This window comes from Sciurus carolinensis, chromosome 10 (assembly GCF_902686445.1).
Source record: "Sciurus carolinensis chromosome 10, mSciCar1.2, whole genome shotgun sequence".
In the NCBI taxonomy this organism is placed as follows: domain Eukaryota; kingdom Metazoa; phylum Chordata; class Mammalia; order Rodentia; family Sciuridae; genus Sciurus; species Sciurus carolinensis.
The window spans coordinates 37,288,821-37,302,738 of record NC_062222.1 but is presented as its reverse complement, the minus strand read 5'-3'; the positions used below and the strand labels follow the sequence as shown (position 1 = coordinate 37,302,738).

Genomic DNA, 13,918 nt, shown 5'->3' with positions numbered 1-13,918 from the left:
TTTAGGAGTGCTTCACCTAAAAAATTACTGTGCAACCCAACTTAACTTGATTTTATACCATCTTAGTTAAGTTACACTACTTTATAATTTTTTAAAAAACAAAGAGACCATTTTATATATTCCTGTGTCTTTTCTGAATCTAATTTCTGCCCAAATTATCTTTGCTAATCTTTATCATACTGTCTGTAAAGTCTATTAGTCCTCTTTAACCACTGGGCTGGATTTCATGAAGTCTATTAGTATAATTAATGTGTTGCATTTTGGAATTTTTCCAAGAAATATTGTAGTACAAAGTAAAACAAGAATGGTAGCTATTATTTAATTTTTATACATGGCCAAAATATATTTCTTATTCTAAGACAAGATTATGATATCATAAAATCTTTTGAAATAATATTAAAATTGAGTTATACCATGAAATATTGATGTTTTTCTATTATAGAGAAGACATAAGTTTTCCTATTGTAAGAATGTTTTTCAAATGTAACATGTGGACAAAATGACAAATCTTTCTGATCTTTTATGACTCTCAAATAATTAATCACTGCTTTCTACATAACCTGTCCTAAATTTCAAAATTAACATTTCAAAAATGAAGTATTATTTTGTAAAATAAACCTGTGGAAAATATATCCTTAGTTGAATAATGCAATATTCTAATGATGAAATCAAGTAGAAATAGTTAATACTTGAAAATCCTAAATAAATCTCCACTGTAAGGGAACTATACAAGGTGGTAGTGAATGGAGTAGTTTATCCTTAAGTCCCTCACTTGCCTAGTCTGTCACTATTCTTTCCAGTCCACTAAATCAGTGGCTAATTTATTTTCTCTGAATTTGTGCTTCTTAAATATATTTCCTATTTGTAGAATATTTAAATATGTTTATATTAGTTATTTTTAATTACATATAATTGTACTGAAAATTGGATTTTAACACATAGAATAAAATATAATATCTGAGAGTTAGCTTACTTATCTATAGTTAAACTAATGTTAAGATCATTGTTATAAACTTATTATGACATGCTACAAAAGACTTCACAATACAAGATCTATTATGTGAGATTCTACCTACTCATAAATCATTACAGATTGAACATGCTCAGTTTTATCAGATTTATATACCTTTTGTGTCTGTTACCAAACAAGCCCTCTGTGCCCATCTGTGCTGTTACAAGAACTTGTCATCCTATAAAATTTCTCTTCTTGTATATCATGTACACATTTTCAGTAACCTTAGAAAATTAATTATATTATCTCTTCCTTTTATTTTAATCCTCTCCATTTCCATTATGTATTCATCATCATTTATATGTTCTGAAATCCTACTGATATAAGTGATAGCAATTATAAAGGTAAACAAAATAAAACAAAACAAAACAAAAAAACCCAAATGAATAAAAAGAAGCACAATATCTTGACTTTACACAACATATCAAGGCTGTCTTGCCTAGCTGTGTCTCTCATATTCATTTTTTACTATTCATGGTTTTTCTCAATCTCTTTTTCTTTTCTTAAATAACTTCGAATTCATTTCTAAGCTCATAAGTGCACCACAATGTTTTAAAGCAAAGACTCCATCCAACACAATAACCCTAGTGGATATATTTTTAGACACAAGTATTGTTGACCTCTGAGAAGAATTCTTTGGTATTGAAAATTTTAGACAAAACAATGTTTTACTTTAGAGTCCATGATTCCTTGCATTTCTAGTTTCATTTCCTATATAATTTTTAGTCATTCATTGTCTCTTGTCTCTTTTCTTTTGTTTTCTTTCTTCTTTTTTTCTTTTTTTGCTATTTGATTTTAACTTTTGCTTATAGTTGTTCTAGTACTCAGTTGCATATCATATACTTCTGTTAGATGTTCTCTGAAGATTTATTTGACACATATGTTGGTGATTTCAAAATTAACTTCTTTGATTAATATATCTCTCATGAGTTCTAGACATAATAACAATCTCCCTTCTTGAATTCTCAGAATGAGAGTCAAAGTAACTTCGAGGCCAATGTATTAAAAAAATCAGAATCATGAAAATTCAAGGTTTATTATCTCCTAAGAGACAAAGTAACAATGGTGGTTCTCAGAGTCTGAACAATCAGAAGGTCAGTATTGTTGCCTCCAGCTAGGATGAGGAAGGTAGTCCAAGAGGCAAGGGAAGGTGAGAAATCCAGTTTTGGACATGACAAGTAAGCTGTAGTATTAGTTATCCAACTAGAGATGTCAAGACAACAGATGGATATATATGTGTAGCGTTCCATGTTGAGGTTTGATTGGGACATAAGAATCTGAGAGTCTTTAGCAAAAGGATGGCACTCAAAACCAAAAAATCAGATAAGATCATCAAAACAATGAGCTATATGGAAGAAAGATAGCTCAATTCCTAGGTACTGAAGAGATGAGGAGTAATCAATGAAGGAGATCGAATAGGTAAATAGAGGTGGTCACAGAATGAGAAGAGAAACTGAGTGTGCCAGTGCTAGAAGACAAGTAAAGAAGGGAGGAAAGTGTTTCTTCTTTGATCTTCTTCCTCAACTGAGAGAAAATTCTGTCCTTTTAGCATCTCAGATTCTTGGACTCAGTCTTGTCTTCTGTCCCTCACCCACATATTTAGAACTTGCCAGTTCTAACCGGGTGTTCCAAATTCATGCTACCATATTGTTCTCTGTCATTGTCACTGTTCACCTGCATTGCTGCAGTGCTCTCTTTATTCCTTCCACCCTTGATTTTGTCCCTGCCCTTTTGAACTACTTTCAATAGTCACTCAGAATGATTTAAAAAAAAATTTTTTTAGTTGTAGAGGGACACAATACCTTTATTTTATTTATTTTTTACGTGGTGCTGCAGCTCAAACCTAGTGCCTCACATGTCTTAGGTAAATGCTCTACCTAAATGCTAGGATTGAGATACAATCCTAGCCCCCAGAATGATTTTTTTAAGAAAATGTGATTCAGATAAAATTGCTACCTTGAAAAGACATGTTCAGTGTCTTCTCAGCTTTCTCAGATTAAAATTGAAAATCTCAATTAATGCACAAATGCTAGTCAATCTGGCCCCTGTGACTTCCCTGATTGTGTTTTCTACTAAAATCCCTTTACTCAACCCAGTACAAACTAGCATCCTAGATATTTCCCACAATAAGAACTCTTGGATCTTAGTACATTTGCAATTGTATTTCTCTGTTAGAATGTTTTCACCATGTATATGCTTGTATAATAGGTTCATCTCTCTTTGAATTTTATTCAGAAATCAATTAATCTTTGCAGTAATAATTTATTTTTGCATAAATAAATCATTTATCTTATGTTTAATTGCAGTCACTCCATGCCAACAGTATCACTTTCTGTGGAGTTCTCTCTTTCTGAACAGAACTTATACCATCTATACAACATGTTCCATGAGGGTCTAATTACTTTTTTCTGTTTTGTTCATCCCTTAAATCTTCATCACCAAGAATATTGCCTAGTATATTTAGAAAGTGATCTATACATATTTGGGGAAAGGGTGGATGAATGAAAGACTAATTGAATGAATGAATATCAAAGAGAAAGTGAGAAAGAGAGAGAGAGAGAGGGAAGATCTACTCATTAACAAATGTCCCTGTGGAAAATCTAAGCTTGCTAATCCTTTAATTATTAATTAATAGTTTATTTAAAATATTTTACATTTAAACTTTAAGTGACCAACAGAAACTAAATTAAAAATAAATTAGTACTATAAAAATCAATTAACTGATAAAAATAGAACAGAATATAAACACAGGTAAGCATGTTAGCATGAGAGAATGCAAAGTCTCAAAGTCTAACAGAACCATGGCATTCAATTAACTGATTCAATAAATATATAAATATATATTTAATAATATGTATTTTTATTCTCAAGTTCTGAATCTGGGATTGTTTGCAACAAAATACATTCTTTTTTTTTTTTTTTTTTTTTTTACTGTTACCAAAATTTATTGGCATTTATGCTACCCTGCATTTCAGTATACAGGAATTTTTTCATTTCGTTTTTGAAGTATATTTGGAATAATTTTCAGTGTGAGGCCCTGGAACTTTTAGACAGATTAAATTGTTCTTGAATCTTAATCAAGAAGTTAGAAAGTGCATAATATCTACTTTAAACTTGAAAGCAAGCTAATTCTTTTGGGGTTGCCTGGTAACTAATAAGGAATATGTCAAATTGAGAGACAGGTCTGACTGGAGCAGCCTTTGAATAAATAATAGAATTGTTGTCAATTTTAACCTTAAAGAAGTGAGACAGGGTCCAATTCTAAGTTAAATTGAAGACAGTAAAAGAGTACTTTTTGTCATTTTAGTGGAATTTGTCAATATGTTTGCCATTAAACTTTTTTTACTTTTACCAACAATTTATGATTAATATAGAGCTGTTGGAAGCAAATTCTGAAAACATAATTCATTATATGGTGAAATTAAATGATATCTAAAGCTTTTGAGAGACATTTATTATATATTACTCATTTATTTATTTATAAATGCATATGCATATAGCATACAGGTTTCTCAGAGAAATGTATATCCACTAAGAATTATTATTACTGCAATAAAAGATTTCAAGAAGGAAATTTTAAAGTGAGAATTGAATTATAGCGTTTCCTGGGTATAAATAAATAAACATTTTGATTAGTCTTTACAATGATACTTTTTATCAAACTGTTGACCACATACTTATTTAAAGATTTTGAACTACTTCTGTTTTAATTCCAGCAGGAAAAAAGTCAAGAAAGTTCAAGAATCAAAGGTAAGAAATGAATATTTTAAAATAATAATTATATAAATTCATAAAATAAAGAAAAGGCGACATGCTACTTAGAAAGTAAGTTAAACATGAAAAACAAATGATAATTCTAAGTTTTCAATGTGATTTTAAAGTCCTTTGAGCCATTGAGGAATTTTCTAGGGTCAAAGGGAATTCTTTATCACAACTTTTTTTTCTTCACATATTGCCCTTGACCACTTTAGCACAATTTTCTGTTTATTCCCTCTGTGGTTCTAGTGAAATTCCTCCATCATGCACTGTCACTATGAGTTTGTATTATTATATCTATGAAGTAGGAGATGGAATTTTTGAAAATATATCTCACAGAGAACTCATTATTTAATCACTGTCATTTTATTCTATTTGTTTATCTGAATGCTTGAAATATTTATATATCAAAAGTTGGCTATAATGCTTAATACGAAATAGTCAACTCTAGTAAGTCACAAAAAGACATTTTTACCTATAAATACATTGTTAATTTTGAAGTTCACTCATTGATATCATTAATTGCTCATAGTTTTTATACAAAATTATTCCATCAGTTTGTTCTCTTACTACTCATAATGATAGGACTTCACAGATTTGGGGGAGTTTGTGTCTCTGGCCTCTCCATTCATATGCTGGTCTTTATTCTGCACTGTGGACTTCCTTTCTTCCCTTCCCTTTCCAAAGGAATCTGGAACCCAAGAATGCCTCTTGAGTGAAAACACAATTGTGCTGGTTTCCTCCCTTGTTTTTTGAAAAGGAAGAAGTGTTAATTTTTGTTTCAGAATTCTAAAAATATTAAAATATAATACTCATGCAGAAGTTACTAAGCTCAGGTGTGTACCTGAAATGGTGAAAGGGAAGTTATACTCTGAGCATCTCAAGATAGGTGATACTGCCTTGCTTTCTTTTAACAAGTCTAAATACACTGCTATCTAGAAATTTCTCAATAACTCCTTTACTCCCATTATGTTATTTTTCTGAGTTTGTATATCCTTGTGTATCTATATTACTAAAGAATAAAAAAAATCATGCATTTTCAAAAATTTTGTGAGATATGTTTTATTCAAATGAATTATGTCAAACTTCCCTTCTAGGGATTACCAAACTATTTGTGTTCATTTTCAGCAAACTAAAATACAGCTTTTTATTTTACATGTGAAATTATCATACATATTTATTCCCCAAACACTCATATCAGCTCAAAGTTGTATACTTTTATGTTATGAAGGGGAATTTCTACTCCAAGTTGTGTTGTGTGATCTGCATTTAAATTATATATACATATTAAACATACTGTGCACATCTTCCTTCTCATGAATGGTCCCAGTGTTTTAGGTTAATCTTAAATCATATTTGTAACTTTGGTTTCATAGAAATAAATTTAGTATAGCTTTCTTTTTATGCTTTATTGCCTTGGGATATGTAAATCATATCATCTAAAGTACTAGAACTTATTTTTTCAAACTACTATCTAGAAACATGTTTTATTTTACAATGTAATACAATGGTTACATCTGGACTTTTTGCTTAAGCTCTACTTTTTTGGGGGTACACCTTGAAATGATATCTTACTAGAAAATATGTTTTAAAAAATCAACATGGAATGAAAAACTTATAAAAAACAGTTTGAGCCATGAAAACAGTAATGTATTGATAGAGGAAAAAATTCTAAATTGAATATTTTTTATTTATTAGAAACTAATTATTGAAATGTGAACTGTGTTTTCATGTGATGTTATTATCCATTTTCAACTATTTATCCTCTGGACTTCCTGATTAATTAATAATCTCATGTATCAGAATCAAGGTATTACATAGTCAGAAATGTATCCAATGGATGTTTTTAATCTTCTATTTCCTGCATTCTGGGTCTATTTCTGCTTATGACAACAATCCCATCTTAACGATTCAGTGACCTGAAATTACATTAAGGTACAAAGCACTCCCATGAAAACTGATCTCTCTTTTATTCATGTACATAAATATTGAAATGCCTGGAAATATTAAGCTCTGCCTCTAACTGGTTAACATCTGAAATTTGCACATGCTCTTGAAACACTCTATAAATCCCTATTTTTTACATATTCTAAAGTTTTATTTACATGAAATTTAACTGACAAAATACACTGACATTGGTTGCTGAATAGATTTTAGTGTCTAGGTGTTAAATGAGTGAAAACCATATCTCTATGTAGTATGCAGTGTGGGTTATATTGCTACAGGCTTGAAAGGGGCAAAAATCCAGGAAGCTATATTTAACACTATTATTCAGTGATAGTACAGATCTAACATGTTACAATATCATACATTGTATAGACCATAAGTTAATAATTTAAAAACTATTACTAGGAAATAGTGACATTTGAGGAATATTAATAAAATAGGAAGCCTATATTAGCACCTACCAATATTTCTGAGAAAAATACATAAATTTGTGTTTGGTTTATTAATTTATATTTAAGAGCATCTATCCAGAGTTATCAGTGATGAAACAAGAAGATTTGATAAAGATTTAAATAATTGTTGTTTTACAAATAAGTCAAAATTTCCATCAACTTTGTAAAGTTTAAAATTTCCAAATAGCTTAAAATCTCTTTTGGAATCAGAAGTTTTAAAGTTTCTTGGTTTAAAATATCTGTTGGGTCATGTATAACTAATTAGAACAATAAAAAAAAATCTGTTGGGATCAACTTTTCCTGCTTCTCTTTACAATGAGCACTGTAAGTTCTTCCCATTCAAATTCAATACAAATGAAGTGTGTTTCCCGTTACATTTGGGTTATTTTAAGACTCTACAATTAAAGGACATTGAACACTAAAGTCATTTCCCTAATAGCCACATCCATGTTATACCTTTAATACTCATATTCTGTTAAATGCCTAATAGATGTCAGACACCATGTTGAACTATTTATGTGCATTGGCTCAATTATAAATTTAGTATTCACAATACTAACATACTGAGAAATCACATCCAAAGTAATTCAGAACAATATTATAATCTTATTCTATTTTCAAATTGGTCACATCATATTTAACCAATTACTTATTATACATCAGGAAAATTTGATGTGCTTTTAGTAGGAATGCGTTTTTATATATTCATAGATTCTGCAGACATGAATTTTGTATTTTTGTGTAGCTCTCCTTTAATGACATGGCTACAATATTGGCCCTTTTGCCAATTTATATAGATACTGTTTAGTGATTTTTAACTTTAAGGAAAAAAAAGCAAGAATAAATGCAGCATATCTGTGTTCTATGGGAAATATCTATGTTTTGTGCCAGTTTTATTCACTAAATAATTGTGAGCTTTGACAAGTAACAACTCCAGATACACTTCATTTTATTGTAAATATTAGCATAACACTCCATGATATCAAAGCTCCTTCAAATATCTGAAATTCTGAGGTTTTTAATTCTATAAAAGCATTGGACAATGCTATTATTTAAACTTGTTCTTCAAAACTCTTTATTGCTCAAAGTAATTGGTTACATTACTTTAATTAATGTTTTTGTGTTTTTGAAATACAATATAGCCAGTGGCATCAGTCACACCTAAAATGGAGATTATTAAAATTACCTGAAATGCAGTCAGTATATTTTTAACACCTTACAATAGCATATGTTATAGTATCAGGTTCTTGAGTTTTCAGACTAGAAAGTTGTTTGCTGATAATAAAATTATTTGCAGGACTTACCAAAATTGTGGATTTCATATATCATAATCGATACTATAATCCTCAGGAAGCTCAGGTACTTAAATGATAACAAAACCTACTACTAGAAAATGTCAACCAAGGAATTGATAGTTTCTTTACTCGTTTTTAGTCAACAATAATTTGGGGTAAATTCTGGATGGTTGTAATTATGGAAGATAATAATTTACATAATTGGTTATATACTTTTTGTGCCATAACAATTATACTATATAGAAACAATTATATTTTTCCAGATTCCCACTCTAGTCTGCCTATGCAAATGAAGGATGAAAAGATGATCAATCCTGCTTGGTCAGTTTTATGTAAATAAGGGCTACGACCATTCCTGTTTTTGATTGGTTCATATTTACATTTGACTGTTGGTTGTACTTCATTGGTCCAATCTGAGCAGCAAAATTAAACTTTCTAAGGACTGTTTCCCTGTTCATTGAAAGAGGAACATGCCCCAGCAAGAGCCACTAAACTCAGTTTGTGATAGTTCCAGGAACACAGAAGGCTTATGTGGCCCCACAATTAGCAAATGACTATCAGGTTTCATTCTGAATTTTAGGAACAGTAATACACTTAGGAACTTTTCAGGAGATTCAGTTTTTCTTAAAGTTCACAGTAATATATAACTCCATAAAAGAAAAATAAATTAGTTGAAATATATTCACTATCAATAATCTAAACAATGCTCCCAAATGCCTCATTAAATTACTTTCAAGAGGTATTTCAATATTTTTTTTTCATTTTCTGTAGGAATTGGGTAATAGTCTTCTCCTTTTAAAAATGCAGCAAAAGAAATTGTTGCAATTTTAAATGTTCTTGATGAATGGTCCTGTGTCACAACAAACAGGAAGACAAACATCCTTCTCTATCTAAATGATTCTGTTATCATCAAGCACAAAGGTTTCCTAAATTAACAGATCATGTTCCCCATTTATGCCAAGAAGGGCTCAATTTACATTATGCCAAACACATCATTTTTCCCCCATTCTGCATACATTCTTTAGTTTTCCACTAGATTTCAATAAATCATTTCATCTGGTGGGTCATTTATTTTAGTTTCCGAATGATTTATTATGCAGGTTACTTGCACAGTGCTATTTAAAAGATAACAGGATATAACTGAGGTTTGGTGATGTTGGGGGAAATAACCTAGAATAACCGAATTTACATTTTTTTAAATAGATAATTTAATGCCACATATGATATAAAATTTTTGAATAGTATAAAGTGGCTTAAGAAAGGTTTTTTTACATAACTCTTTTTTCAGCTACAAGCTAACATATTATTAATTTTTGTTTTAGTCACCAAAACAAAACTTTCTTATAATAGATTTTTAAAGATAAATGAATATACAGCAAAAGTTTTATTAAAATATTTACTATTTCATTTCAAGAAATACCACTCTTGGTGAGATTATAAATTAATACAACCACGATGGAAATCAGTATGGAGGTTCCTTAAAAGATTAGGCATGGAACCAATATGATCCAGCTATACCACTTTTTTGGTATTTATCCTAATGAATTAATCATCATATTATGGTGATATGTGCATATTTATGTTTACAGCAGCACAAACACAATAGCCAAACTATGGAATGAGCCTAGGTGTTCATCAATGAATAAATGGATAAGAAAATATGGTTTATGTACATAATGAAATTTTGTTCAGACATAAAGAAAAATAAAATTATGTCATTTGCAGGAAAATGAATGGAAAGACAAACCACTATGTTAAATGAAATAAGCTAAACTCCAAAGGTCAAAGCTTGTATGCTTCTTTTCGCATGTGGAAGCTAGAGAGGAGAAAAGAAAAAGAAAAGGTGGAGTTGGGGATCTCATGAAAAACAAAAGGAGAAGAGTAAAGGGACCAGGGGTTGGAAGATAGGAAGGGAGTGGAGAAGTGCTGGGGAGTGATATTGGCCAAATTATATTGTTATATTCTGAGCATGGATGAATATGTAGTAACAAATTCCATCATTATGTACAACTATAATGCATCAATGAAAATGTGAGAAAAATATAAAGATTAAGTATGCATGATTACATCAATTGATCTGAGGAAAAAATCAAATAATATTAACTAAAATTTGTTGGATTACTTCATTTATTTAGTTTGAAGTAATAACTTCACTTATGATGGCTAACTTTTATGAAAGAGCTGCTATTAAAATGCTCAGATGACCTTTACTTTTTTTTTCTTTTTTTAACAAAAGTCCCTCTGAAAGGAAAAATGGATGTCTCACCAAAAAAATGTACTCCTTTTCTAGAAGGTCACACCATAAAAGACCCTTTTTCTTTTTCTTTTTTCTTTCTTTTTTCATTTGCCAATGAAAAAAAATTATGGTTTATCACATTTCCCTTTTTGTTTTTTGTTTTCAGGCTCTTTAACATGACTTTTTACTTTATTAAAGAAAGTATGTTTATTTGAGTATTTAGAATACAAATGTCTAACTTTCTCCCCAAGAACTTTGCATATAATATCATCAATTTTAAGTATTTTTCATTGTTATTTGAAATTTTTTTAGAAATATGTAGAATAAATTTTAAATGAATAGTTTTGAAACTCTTTAAATAATACTTTATTCATTGGTTTCTCTGCTGTTAAGTATACATATATTTCTTTGTCTAACTGTCTAATGCTTTAGGCAGTTTTACTTATGTCATTACAAAATAATTTCCTTTTAAAATACACTGTACAATGTATTTCACAGCTTTAGTTCATTACATAAATATATATTTTTTTCACTTTCATAGAATATATGTAAGTACTGATAATGTGCATACCATTCTACTAAAATTGATATTTCTAAAATGGGCACATATGATGCTTAAGTATGAGACACTGGAAAAATGAGTAGAAATGTTGTTCAAATATGTACTGTGCTACTTTTAGTGTTGATTACATTTGCTTCATTAATCATTTCCAGTGTATTTAACCAACAATCCCTTTTTCCATCAACCCCCTTTCAGAAATTAACTATTACCTTTCATACTATTAGAATAACAAGAACCACATAGTCTGAGCAGCACTTTTTTTACAACACTTTTCAGAACATATCATTGTGTTTAGACTCCATATACTTAGATTCAATGATTTATCCTTCACTTAAGATCTCTTAATCATCTTTTATCCTCTATAATATTAATATAATCTATTGAAGAGTACTGGTTTTAGTACTAAATGTAGTAAAACGTATTTTGAATACAAGGAAAGACTCTTAGCTCATGTGAGTTCTTCCATATGTTTAGAAGTTTTTGTGATCATTTTTTAATATACAGTTATAACAGTGTCACGCTAGATGGAAGACTGAGACAGATGTATAGGAATAACATTGAGAAGAACTAGGAAAAGCTAAGTGGTTTTCCAATTTAATAAGCTCCAAGCATTTTCTTCCACCCTCTGTAAATATTATTCCATTGATTCCTTAACACGAACAGCAATGACAAAGAACTACACAATGATCGTCAACTTGAATTTGCTTGATGCTTTAGTGCTTAGGCTATAGATCCAGAGTACATTTCAGTACTGAGTCAAATACTCAGTATCTATATGACTAGTAGAAATTATTTGGTCTCAAATATATCATGTCTTCATCTGTAAAAAATGGATAAGAATAGTTCCTTCTCGGTAGGTTTAATTTGATAATTAAATAAAAAGCACTTTTTAATAACTGTGAAGATACTGAGATTTTATCCTCTTCACAAATTAATAAGTTAGCCTCACAGTTTCAGGGATGCTGGCAGAAGAAATGAAATTCCTATGTCAGAGACAAAGAACAGTTTTTCACTCATAGCTGCAACAGTAGCCAAAGTACCAGTATTTGTGCCAGTTCCACGGTGTGATGAGAAGAGGGCCAGATGATGCCTGTGTATGTGGTAGTTTGCTTTATAGAAGGAAAACATTCACTCTCAAACCCTGCTTAAGAGACCAAGATATTAAATGGACAAGAAGTGTACCTGATATTTACCCTGTCGAGAGATAAATGTATATACTAACAAAACAGTAGATATTACTGGCAATTTTTGTATCTATTTAAAAATAACCATTGTTAGCTTTTGGTATGTGAAAATTCAAAAATTTTTAAACATAGTGCTATAGTTTGCATTTTGAATGTCCCCAGCCCACCGCCTGTCCAAGGGCTCATGTGTTAAAGCATTCATTTCCAGGTGGTGCTATTATGAGGTGGTGGAACCTTTAGGAGATGGGGCCTAGTGGGAGGCCTTAGGGCATTGGGGCCTACCCTTGAATGAGATTGAGATGTTAGACTCTTCCTCTTTCTATTTTCTTAGTAGCTTGTGATGACAATAGTATTGATCTACTAGGCCTCCTAGCCTTGTCACAGGTTCAAAACAATGGGGTCAATCAATCATGGACTTGAATTTCCAAAACCGTAAGCCAAAACAAACCCTTTTTAAATTTTCTGTTCTTTCTTTTCCTTCCTTCTTCCTGCCCCTTTCTTTTTGTCATACCAGGGATCTAACCCAGAGCCTCATGTATACTAGGCACTTTTTTCTTTACAAATTAATTATCTCAGATATTTTATTATAGTAAAAGAAAGCTGACTAACACACATATATATATATATTTACAATAGATATCCAATATCCTTATTTTGCAACTGTGAATGAATACCCTTAGTTTTCAAAAATTTGTACACACTTTGTGGTGGGTTTTGTGAATTTATTTTACTCATTAACTCTTTAAAAGAAAAATTACTATGTTTAGTTTAGATGCATGTAAGAAGGGCCTTTTATGGTGTGTCCTTCTGGAAAAGGAGTACATCCAGAGTACATTTTTGTGAGACATTCAGTTTTCCTTTCACAGGTTATGGCAAAGGCAGTGTGGTTCTGAAGCCAGCAAGTAAGGGTGACAGCTTCTTTATGTAGTTTAGTTCTAATAATGCAGAGGCAGCAAATCCCTTGATGTCCCAGTTCTGATAGGGCTTTATAGTCTGTTTCTAGCAGCTTACTACACAGTCCTTTTCTTCAATCCTGTGAGCTATTTTCTATACCCCTTAATAGATCTCTTACTTAAATTAAGGAACATACACTCTATTGTTTATAACAAAGGACTTTAATCAATTCATCACTTACTGAATTCTTGAACTACAAGAAATAGGAATCTGGTAAAAAAAAGTAAGTAGCAAAGTTAATATCAGAATGTTTTTACTTGATCTTTGGGAAAGACTCTAGGAAGTAAATTTATCTCCAGGGCTGATGCTTGCAATGTGGAATCAGGAGGTATGAGATGTTTATTCTAAAGAGTAAAGCAAACATACACATTTCAGACTCATATTAAAACTAGATTGTCCAATCTAGTTTGAAAGAATAACATAAGATATTCTTAGGGAAGACATAATGATGGCTGATAAAGTCTGTAATTCAAATTTATGTGTTGATCATCAACTACATGCCAACTTCAGTACCAGGCAC

General features: G+C 30.6%; 1 protein-coding gene across 2 annotated transcripts in view; it reads left to right on the top strand.

Annotated features, from left to right (window-relative positions):
• Fstl5 (follistatin like 5) overlaps positions 1–13,918 on the top strand; it is a 776,424-nt gene that overhangs the window by 113,368 nt on the left and 649,138 nt on the right. Inside the window, exon 3 of one of the 2 annotated variants that reach the window (XM_047567007.1) lies at positions 4,732–4,762. In XM_047567007.1, coding sequence (XP_047422963.1) covers positions 4,732–4,762 — 31 coding nt within the window. Of the gene's footprint in view, positions 1–4,728; positions 4,763–13,918 lie in introns of both variants that reach the window. The other variant, XM_047567006.1, reaches the window with a different exon arrangement.